Here is a 12,331-nt window from a genome sequence, read left to right on the forward strand (position 1 = left end):
TTCTGTTTATCTTCTTAACGAACTTTCTTTTAGTTTTATTGATATTTCCTATTGTTTCCTTTATTTCTTTTTCATTTATTTCTGATCTGATCTTTATGATTTCTTTCTTTCTGCTAACTTTGTGTATTTTTTTCTTCTTTCTCTAATTGCTTTAGGTGTAAGTTTAAGTTGTGTATTTGAGATTTTTCTTGTTTCTTGAGGTAGGATTGTATTGCTATAAACTTTCCTTTTGGAACTGCTTTTGCTGCATCCCATAGGTTTTGGATTGTCATGTTTTTGTTGTCATTTCTCTCTAGGTATTTTTGGATTTCCTCTTTGATTTCTTCAGTGATATCTTGGTTATTTAGTATGTATTGTTTAGCCTCCATATGTTTGTGTTTTTTACTTTTTTTTTCATTGTAATTTATTTCTAACTTCATAGCACTGTGGTCAGAGAAAATGCTTGATACAATTTCAGTTTTCTTAAATTTACTGAGTCTAGATTTGTGACCCAAGATGTGATGTATCTTGGAGAATGTTTTGTGTGCACTTGAGAAGAAAGTGTAATCTGCTCTTTTCAGGTGGGATGTCCTATAAATATCAATTAAGTCCATCTGGTATAATGTGTTATTTAAAGCTTGTGTTTCCTTATTTATTTTCATTTTGGATCATTTGTCCATTGGTAGAAGAGAGGTGTTAAAGTCCCCCACGATTATTGTGTTACTGTTGATTTCCTCTTTTATAGCTGTTAGCATTTGTCTTATGTATTGAGGTGCTCCTATGCAGGGTCCATATATATTTATAATTGTTATATATTCTTCTTGGATTGATCCCTTGATCATGTAGTGTCCTTCCTTGTCTCTTGGAACATTCTTTATTTTATAGTCTATTTTATCTGATATGAGTATTGCTACTACAGCTTTATTTCCATTTGCATGGAATATCTTTTTCCATCCCCTCACTTTTGGTCTCTTTGTGTCCCTAGGTCTGAAGTGGGTCTCTTGTAGACAGCATATATATGGGTTTTTTTTTTTTTTTGTATCCATTCAGTGAGCTAGTGTTTTTTGGTTGGAGCATTTAATCCATTTACATTTAAGGTAATTATCAATATGTATGTTCCTATTACCATTTTCTTAATTGTTTTGGGTTTGTTTTTGTTGGTCTTTTTCTTCTCTTGTGTTTTCCACTTAGAGAAGTTCCTTTAGCATTTGCTGTAGAGCTAGTTTGGTGGTTCTGAATTATCTTAGTTTTTGCTTGTCTGTAAAACTATTGATTTCTCCATCAAATCTGAATGAGACCCTTGCTGGGTAGAGTAATCTTGGTTTTCTGTTCTTCCTTTCATCACTTTAAATATATTGTGTCACTCCCTTCTTGTTTGTAGAGTTTCTGCTGAGAAATCAGCTGTTAACCTTATGGGAGTTCCCTTGTTTGTTGTCATTTTTACCTTGCTGCTTTTAATAATTTTTCTTTGCCTTTAATTTTTGTCAATTTGATTATTATGTGTCTTGGCCTGTTTCTCCTTGGGTTTATCCTGCCTGAGACTCTCTGTTCTTCCTGGCTTTGGGTGGCTATTTCCTTTCCCATGTTATGGAATTTTTCCACTATAGTCTCTTCATATATTTTCTTGGGTCCTATCTCTCTCTCTTCTCCTTCTGGGACCCCCATAATGCAAATGTGTTGTGTTTAATATTGTCCCAGAGGTCTCTTAGTCTGTCTTCATTTCTTTTCATTCTTTTTTCTTTATTCTGTTCCACAGCAGTGATTTTCACCATTCTGTGTTCCAGGTCACTTTTCTGTTCTTCTGCCTCAGTTATTCTGCTATTGATTCCTTTTAGTGTGTTTTTCATTTCAGTTATTGTACTGTTCATCTCTGTTTGTTTGTTCTTGATTCTTCTAGGTCTTTGTTAAACATTCCTTGTATCTTCTTGATCTTTGCTTCCATTCTTTTTCTGAGGTCCTGCATCATCTTCACTATCATTATTCTGAATATTTTTTTCTGAAAAGTTGCCTATCTCCACTTGATTTAGTTGTTTTTCTGGGGTTTTATCTTGTTCCTTCATTTGGTACCTAATCCTCTGCCTTTTCATTTTGTCTCTCCTTCTTTGAATGTGGTTTTCATTCCACAGGCTGCTGGATTATTGTTCTTCTTGCTTCTGTTGTCTGCCTTCTGGTGGATGAGTCTCTCTATGAGGCTAGTGAAAGCTTCCTGATGGTAGGAACTGGTGCTGGGTATAGCTTGTTGTTTCTGTGGTGGATAGAGCTCAGTAAAACTTTAATCCACTTGTCTGCTGGTGGATGGGGCTGAGTTCCCTTGTTGCTGGTTTTTTTGGCCTGGGGCAACCCAGTAACGGAGGCTACAGGCTCTTTGGTGGGGCTAATGGTGGACTACAGGTGGTCTCATGCCAAGGAGTACTTCCCAGAACTTCTGCTGCCAGTGTCCTTGTCCCTGTGGTGAGCCACAGCTGCTCCCCGCCTCTTCAGGAGACCCTCCTACACTGGCAGGTAGGTCTGGTTCAGTCTCTATGGCATCACTGCTCCTTCTCCCTGGATCCTGATGTGCACACTTCTTTGTGTGTGCCCTCCAGGAATGGAGTGTCTGTTTCCTGCAGTCCTCTTGAAGTCCTGCAATAAAATCCCGCTAGCCTTCAAAGTTTGATTCTCTGGGAATTCCTCCTCCCATTGACCTACCCCCAGGTTGGGAAGCCTCATGTGGGGCTCAGAGTCTTCACACCAGTTGGAGGACTTCTGTGGTATAATTGTTCTCCAGTTTATGAGTCACCCACCCAGCGGTTATGGGATTTGATTTTGTTTTGATTGCACCCCTCCTACCATCTCATTGCAGCTTCTCCTTTGTCTTTGGATGTGGGGTACATTTTTTGGTGAGTTCCAATGTCTTAATGTCAATAATTGTTGAGCACTTATTTGTGATTCCAGTGTTCTTGCAAGAGGGCATGAGCACAAGTCCTTCCACTCTACCATCTTGGACCAATCTAGAAAAGCAGACTTTCTAATTTGTTTCTCCTCTTGATTGTGTCCAGATGAAGAGAGGGAGGCTGTCCAGTAAGGTAGACTGTCAGAGTTCTCTGACTCTCTACTATTATGCCCTCTCCCCAAACTCCCTTTCACAAGTTCTACAAAGTTCAAAGGAAGATAGTCCCAGGACTATGGGATGGAAGGACTGAGCTGGTCATGAGTTTCATGGGGCAGAGATTATTTACTGCCCAGTTGTGTGAAGTGTTCTTGTAGGGTAATCCTAGCCCCAGTACCACCCTCACCCTTATTTACAACATACACATTCTTTCCTCCCCACTGTGCCCAAATTTCCAAGAAATTTCCCAGATAATTCTTGAACATTAATCTGGAGGGGAGGGAGAAGAAAACATGGGGATGAGCTTGTATTACAAAGTATAAATAAATTATTTTAAGTAATGAATCTAAAGCTAAAATAAAGTAAATAAAAAGGGTAAATGCATAACTCTAAGAAGTTTATTTATACCAACTTTATTTCTTGAGTAATGTAGGGAGTTTAATTATAAAGTGTTGAGAAGATATACTGAGATAGATGAATTCTTTAAAGTTTGATAAAAGCAGGTATAATAATATGCAGGACAACAGTTGTTACATAATATGTTTAGTATTTAAGCCTCCTCTTTTATGTTCAGAGAAGGATGTAAGGTTTTTCTGACATTTGCATAAGCTCTATCTTTTCCATCTCCAAGTTTAATTTAGTCATCTTTATTTTTATCTAATGTCATTTAAGAACAGGTTGGAGATACTGAAAATAAATGAGATTCACTATTTTAGATGGTGTCTATTAAAAAATCACTGAGACACTTATAAAGAATTCAGATCATAGACAACTTTTTGGACAGTTTTTTTGTAGTATGTTTATAATGTCTACTTGTTTAACTTTGTTTTAACTCAAGGAAACAGCCTCAAAATAAATTTAACTGATATATAATGCTTTCACTTTCCCTGCTCCTTTTGAAGCAAAGTTCACATAATTTTGAAGGGAATCCACTAAAATTTCCACATGTATTCAATTCTGCTAAATTTGTGTAGACCTGACATTTAGATGAAGGGAGAGGAGAAAAGAATAGAGCTTTAATGGAAAGCTGCATTACTAAGGTGTTTCATCCAAGATTTTCAGGTTAAGATCCTGAATATATCTACAAGGAAAGAAAAACATCTCAAGGATGTATTACTTGCACTTTACAGACATCTAGCTATTTGAAAATTTCTAAGTGATCACATATTCATTCATGTTCTCATTAGTACTATTCACCAGATGTTTCTAACCCTTCTCTGAGCACAAGGTTGGTTGAATTTTCCCATCTCCTTTATGTTAAACATGGTCACGTGACTTGCTTTGATGAGTGAATCATGAGAAAAAACTATTTACGTCACTTCTGGGAGGAAGCTTTAAGAGCTAGTGTATAATCAGAACTTCTTTTCTTTTGACATGACAACCAGCTTCAAATGAGGAGATTCTATTAGCATTGTCCCTGGAGTGAATAGATGTGGCACAATGTTTCTCTCCTCTACCCCAATCCCCTAACCCCCATAAATATGCAACATGAATCAGAAAAAAACTTTGCTATTTTAGAGCATTACAATTTGCAGGTTGTATTGTTACTGCAGCATAATCTAGCCTGCCATGGTGACAACAACATCTTTTAGAATTTTTTTTTTTATGTTGTGTGTTTAAGAATAACTGTGAAAATTCCATATCTTAATCTATGGGTTTTTTGCTGTCTATTTCTTACCTAGCTCTTGATCCTATTGTTTCTGATAGCTAGTCTGTATTTAAATATTTGGAAACTAAATGTTATGTAATCTTACATGAATGGATTTTAATGTGAATTTCTTATATTTATGTTGTGTACTTAATTTGATTTTTTTTTGTCATTTGTTAACATATTGGTCCATCTTCTCCATACTGTTACATTATATATACCTAAGGAGAAAGTACAACATATAACTAACTAATCTTTATACATGCCTGTGGTACAAATTCTAGAAATACACATTTAGTGGTATTCAATAAATTTTTACTGAAATGATAGGGGAGGTAATACTGCTGAGAAGTTTGATGATGATAGAGACTCCAAGCAAAGATCATGCTCCAGGAACATGCATGTTCAGAGTGACTGGAGTGCAGTTCAATTTATACAAATAATTAACTTCTATGTGTTCTAATATTTGAAAAGCAGAAGTTAGTTTCAAATTATATAACTAACAACATTCTAGATGTTTTAATTGTATAGAAGTACAAAAGTATGAGATAAATCTGAAGTTTAGCAAAAGACATTGTGTTTTTAGGGGGAAATGGTAAATGACCACATTTCAGACGTTTGCTATTTGCTGGTTTTCTTCCTCAGTGAGAGTTTTTTGGTGGAAGTATATTTTACTATTTAGAATAAAACTTTTGCTGACTCACACTGCATCATCTTTCTGTTCTTACCATACAATTTTAATTTGCATTTTCTGGCTTCAGATAACGGATCCTGAAGTGAAGATTTGGAACTTCATGATAGGTCTGAGTATATTTGAATCATTTTTGATGCATATTTCCTGATAAGATTCAGATAATCATTGATAATTTTGGCATCTCTAGTTTCATGAGATTCATAAGTGCTGTCATCACATTCCCTAAATTTGTGCTCACAAAAATTAATGCAGAGAAGCTTTTTAATATTAAAGTGTTAGGATTCATTCACATGAAATTTAATTATTGCTGTTAAATCTTAACTAATAGAATATTTTGTAATTCTTTTTATATTTATGATAGAAGCATCTCCAGTAATTTAGAGGCAATTTTTTCCTACCCAGATCTACATGGCACACAGGTCTACATGGTGCTCATAAAATAAATGAGCAACTGATTAGAATAACTGTTATTGTAATCATAGTTAAATATGGTTGATTATTTATTCATTTGATAGTTATTTATTAAATAGCTATATTTAAGACACTATCATGAGCACTATGAGTACAGACATTAAAAGGACATGATCCCATTCTTAAAGAGCTCACTTTGTAGCTGTGGATACATATTGATTATATATTGATACATATTGATTATAATCTATGATGAATGCTATAATATAGAAGTGTGCTGTTGAAACAGAGTAGAAGAAAGGATTAGTTTTGCTACTAAGAGCTAATGGAAGGACCATGGAGTGATTCACAGAAAAAGTGATGTTGGAATTGGACATTTAATACAATATTTCATCACTTTTCTCTAATTAAAATATTAGAGCTATTGAACATAATCACCATATCTACCTTGGATAATTAGAAAACTTTCCTCTAGAAATGAGTTGTGCCTAACTTTTATACCATGTTCTATGCTTTGGAATTTTGGAAGTTTTAACCCTGGTTAAATATTGAAAATATTTAACAATCACAATAGCCATTCAGAATGGTTGCTGACATGGTCTGGAAAGACTCTTGACAGTGCCTGTTAACTTTAATCGTAAGATTATGGATGAGTTTCTGTGCATGAATTTCTCATCTCTCAAATATAACCAATACTAGTTTCTTCCATTTAGGATATTTGTGAGGATTAAATAAGATAATGCATGTAAAGCAGTTGATGCAATTAATGGTAGAGAGTATGAATTCAAGAAGTGTTATGTGTTATAATTATTGAGTAAATAAGAATAGACTAGACAACAAATTACAGATATATCAAAAAGTGTGACACCTGAAACTAACACAACATTGTAAATCAGCTATACTTCAATTAAAAAAATAAAAATAAACACTAAAACGTGTGGAGTAATTGGGAAAAATTGCAAAAAAAAAAAAAAAAAAACTTTCCAGTGAAGGTCTACTTGAAGGTTTGAAGGAGATGAGAGAGTGTCTTTGTAAAAAGTCATTATTTGGAAAATATCCAGGCAAAACAGTGACAATTCTATTTTTGTGAGGAATAATTATTTTATATTCTAGTTGTTTCTGATTTCAATGATCATCTATGGTGTTAATGTTGATGAACAAACAGCTCTGAGGAGACATGTTAGTATTTGACTCTGGCTGTTTGCAAACTCTTTTATGATTATACTCTGTTGTCTAATTGCTTGATTTATTGATGTTTTGATGATATGTTTTGCAGCAACATTTGTGATTGCAGGTAACTATTTCTACTTTGGCTCATTATCATACATTTGCATTTGATTTGTCTGACTGCTACAGGTGGAAACAATAGGTGATGCATACTGTGTTGCTGCAGGGCTCCACAGAAAAAGCCTCTGCCATGCTAAACCCATTGCTCTGATGGCCCTGAAGATGATGGAACTTTCTGAAGAGGTGCTGACACCTGATGGAAGACCAATTCAGGTAAGCCTCTCAACAGTTTTGTTTGAGTAGTAATGCACCTTTAACTGAAGAGGCAAGAAATTCCCTTCTGAATTCTACATACTAAAATTTACAGATCTAGATAAGCCAGTTGCTCAAGAAGGAGGGGTTACTAGAGATAAGTCATAAACCCAGGAAATGAACAAATGGAATATGACCCAAAATAGGAAAAGTTGTGTGGAAGACAAATTACTGTGGGGACAATAAAAAAAAGAGCTAAAGGATTAAACCAAGGAAGGAACCTGTTGTCAGTGACCAATTCACCAACACCAAACAACAGTGGTGGTGAGAGTCAGTTCTGAGAGATAATCCAAAGAGCAAGAAACAAGAAGCAAGAAATTAGAGGACCTGAACAACTTCCTATGGATAGTGTACAGGTGTTCTTATGAAGCCTTAGGTCTCAGGGTTACTTCTGAAATATTTTTTTTATGTGTCAGAGCTTGAAGGTTGGAGCCCAAGATTGAGGAAACATCAGAAACTGTGGAAAATGTAGCTCCTCATGTAATGTACTCTTTTCGGTACTGATAGCTGTTTGCAATCTGGGATCTACCTCTGAGAATGGATGAGGTCACCTAGCTATATTTCTGCAAGCACCTGATAGATCCCAGAAATGTTTTTACTATGAATCCTTATAAACCAAAAATCTTCTATTTGGTGAAGTAACCTTGAATTCAAGGCAGGCTTTTTATAACAGTTCATCAACCATGGGTTAAAAATACAGAAAAAAAAGCCTCAAAATGTGAATATATTCCTAGTTTGACACTATGGCAAAGTAGATACCCTGAGTGACCCTTTTGATTAAAATGTAGTGTTAAATAGTTTAGAAATAGTAGCTTTTTGAAAGTTACTAAGCATATCACTGAACTCAGGAAAGAGAGAAATGTGTCAATCACATTATATATATAGATAGAACAAAATTTGAGTGGTGAGTTTAAGTACTCTGTCATTAACAGTGATAATAGGAAACACTATCCCTCCATGATGAAAGTCAACTTTGGGCTTCCCTGGTGGCACAGTGGTTGAGAGTCTGCCTGCCAATGCAGGGGACACAGGTTCATGCCGTGGTCCAGGAAGATCCCACATACCATGGAGCAGCTAGGCCCGTGAGCCATGGCTGCTGAGCCAGTGCGTCCAGAGCCTGTGCTCCACAACAGGAGAGACCACAACAGTGAGAGGCCCATGTACCACAAAAAAAAAAAAAGAAAGTCAACTTCAATTCCCTCTTCAAAGAATTTCCACAGATAAAGTTCTCTGAAAAATGAATGCCTAATACTAAAAACAAAACAAAATAAAACAAAGGGAAAAAAATCACACACTCACACAGGAAAACAAAGTACTATGAGTTAAGAACCAGTAGAAACAGGAGATGAGAAAAACAGATCTGGAGTTGTCAAATACCAAAATTTTTGGACACAGAATCAAAATGACAGTGCTTAAAATAATTAAAGAAATAAAAGAGAAGCTTTGTTACCATGTGTAAAATATATATCTAGTGGGAACCTGCTGTATAACACAGAGAGCTCAGCTTGGTGTGCTGTGATGGCCTAGATGGGTGGGATGGGGCGGGTGGGAGAGTGGGAGGGAGGTCCAAGAGGGAGGGGATATATGTATAAATATAGCTGATTCACTTCATTGTACAGCAGAGACTAACACAACATTGTAGAACAATTATACCCCAATTAAAAAAAAAAACAAGGCTGAAACAGCTAGGTTTGAAAATGAACCAGAGAATTTCTAAGTAATCAACAGAATACCAAAAGAAGCAAACAAACAAACAAAAAAAACAAAACAAAAAATCAAGCAAACCAAAACAAAAAAACTCTCAGTGGATGAGTTTAGAAGCAGATTAGATACAGCTGAAGAAAGTTCCTGTAAATAAGTCCAGAGAATTAAAACTGGGGAAATATGAATAAAAGAATGTAAAATATGTAGGAGACATTATACATTCAGTTGGAATTATCTTCACATGAAGATAATAGAGGGAATGCAAAAAAAAAGGATTTTTTTTCTGGACTTATTAAAAGACACTAATAAGTTCTCAGACACAGTAATCTTAAAGAATCCTACAAAAGAGAAATCATAGGAATCCAAAAGTATCTCTTTTTTTTACATTAAGTACATTAAAGTCTTTTTTATTTTTAAATAATTCCATTTTAATTTAATTTTTGTGTTTCACTTCATTTGTATTTAATTCCATAATACATCGGTGATTTATATAATGGTATATATATATATATATATATTTGAGGTATAGTTGATTTACAATATTATATTAGTTTCAGGTGTATGACATGGTGATTCAAAATTTTTATAGATTATACTCAGTTTATAGTTATTATAAGATATTGGCTATATCTCCTGTATTGTAAAATATATCCTTATAGCTTATTTATTTTATACATAGTAATTTGTACTTTTTAATCTCCTACCCCTATCTTGCCCCTCCTTTCTTCCTTCTCCCCACTGGTAACCAGTAGTTTATTTTCTATATCTGTGACTATGTTTCTTTTTTGTTATATTCATTAGTTTGTTTTATTTTTTTTAGATTCCACATATAAGTGATAACATACAGTATTTGTCTTTGTCTGACTCATATCACTAAGTATAATACCCTCCAGGTCCATCCATGTTGTAGCAAATGGCAAAATTTCATTCATTTTTATGTCTGAGTAGTATTCTGTAGTATATATATATATCACATTTCTTTATCCATTCTTCTGTTGATGGACACTTAGAATGCTTCCATATCTTGGCAATTGTAAGTAACACTGCCATGAACATTGGGATGCACGTATCTTTTCAAATAAGGTTTTTTGTTTTCTTCAGCTATATACCCAGGAGTGGAATTACTGGATCATGTGTTAGTTCTATTTTTAGTTTTTTGAGGACACTCCAAACTGTTTTTCACAGTAACTACACAAATTCACATTTCCATCAACACTATACAAGAGTTCCCTTTTCTCCACATCCTCTCCAACATTTGTTATTGTGGTCTTTTTGATGATAGCCATTCTGACAGGTGTGAAGTAATATCTCACTGCAGTTTTAACTTGCATTTTTCTCATGTCTAGGGATGTTGGGTATCTTTTCATGTGCCTGTTGGTCATCTGTATATCTTCTTTGGAAAAATATCTGTTCAGGTCTTCTGCACATTTTTTAATTAGGTTGCTTATTTTTTTGACATTGAGTTGTATGAGCTGTTTATATATTTTGTTTATATATTTTATATATTAACTGCTTATCAATCATATTACTTGCAAATATTTTCTCCCATTCAGTAGGTTGTCTTCATTTTGTCCATTGTTTCCTTTGCTGTGCAAAAGTTTTTAACAAAACTAAACATATCTTAATGAGACTGCAGTACTTGAGAGAAAAAGAGAACTTGATAAATGACAGAGGTGACATTCATCAATGGGGAAATAATGGGCTATTCAATAAATGTTTGGGGGCCAATTGGTTATCTGTGTAAAAAATATATATATAACTACACTTCATGTGTCTGCACATAAATCAGTTCCATGTGGGTAAGTATTATAGGCTACAGAATATCAATATAAATTTATAATTAGGAATTTTAAAAAACAACTCAGTGTTCTTTATTTATTGATTTTTTTGAAATATAATTCACATGCAATATGCTAGTTTCAGGTGTACTACATAATGATTTGACATTTGCATGCAATATGATATAATTAGAAATTTGACTTAGAGTAGGGAAGAATTTTTTGGAGACTAAGCAGGTCAAAAACTTTCAAACCATAAAGGAAAATGTGGATAAATTTTACTACATTAAAATTAAAACTTTTCTGTTTTCAAAGAACACCTAAAGAGAATAAAAAGTCAACCACAAACTAGGAGAATATTTTGCAATACATATAACCAATAAAAATATCATTGGTTAAACTCATCAGTATTCAGATTAGATATATTAATAACACTATGATAAAGTATTCCCACCTACTAGTTTGGCACAACTTTGAAAGTCTGGCAGTGACACTGTTGTTGAGGAGTCAGAGTAGCAAGAAATCTCACACAGAGTTGGTGGGAGTATAACTGGTACAATTTACTTGGCATTAACTAGTAAAATTTAACTTGTGCCTTTCTTACAACCCAGTAAGCCCTCTCCTAAATGTTTGCTCCAGGGAAGTAGTTGTGCATGTGTAGCAGAAGTCACACACAAGATTATTCACAGAAATACTTTCATAATAGCCTCAAGCTGGAGATAACTTAAATATCCATTTAATAATAGAATGTATAAACTGTGATACATTTATACCTCAGTATACCATACAGCTGGGAAAATGAATTACTTCAGGAACTGAACATCAAATGGATGGATGTCAAAAACAATATAGTACAAAAGAAGCAAGTCATAGAGCAATTCTATAGAATTATTCCATTTAATTAAATTTCAAAACTAGAAAAATTGAAAAAATAGTGCTATTTTGAAATACCTACATTGAAGGAGAAAGTGGAAAGTAAGGAGTGATTAATACAACATTCAAGATGTTGCTTTCTGTAAGAGAAAGTAAAGCAATGATGGGATGAGGGAGTATGCAATAGGGAAGGTGGACATAGGGATTATAGTGAAAAATTATTAATTGTATTACTATTATTTAATGTGCACATATATGTTTACATTTGAAAATTTAAAAAAATGGAGAGAGTTTTCAAGCCACTCCCACCAGTGGTGAAAACAGGAAAGCAAGGAACAATAAAAAATTTAAAAATCTAAGTTTAAGTTCCCTAGGACATAATTATTGAATTACTCGTGTGTGAATGACACTCCTACAACTGCCAGGAAAAACAAACAAAAGGAATGCTGTCTCAAATCTGAAGCAAACTGCAAAAATACACATTCCAGATGGAAATCATATCACTTCTTAAATTTTAAAGGCTACCAGCTGAGCAGACCTATCATTTGGGATTGTTTTTCTATGTTGGATTTTCTTTTATAGGAGATATAATGTTTATATTGATTCAGCATTGTCAA

At 34.2% G+C, this 12,331-nt stretch overlaps 1 protein-coding gene across 1 annotated transcript in view; it reads left to right on the plus strand.

Annotated features, from left to right (window-relative positions):
• Positions 1-12,331, plus strand: part of GUCY1A2 (guanylate cyclase 1 soluble subunit alpha 2) — a gene marked incomplete at its 5' end in the record, with an annotated part of 408,577 nt that overhangs the window by 259,998 nt on the left and 136,248 nt on the right. Inside the window, one exon of the mRNA XM_082627462.1 lies at positions 7,177-7,320. Within this exon, the coding sequence (XP_082483588.1) occupies positions 7,177-7,320 (144 nt within the window). The remainder of the gene's footprint in view (positions 1-7,176; positions 7,321-12,331) is intronic.

This window comes from Mesoplodon mirus (assembly GCF_964341445.2).
Source record: "Mesoplodon mirus genome assembly, chromosome: 7".
NCBI lineage: Eukaryota > Metazoa > Chordata > Mammalia > Artiodactyla > Ziphiidae > Mesoplodon > Mesoplodon mirus.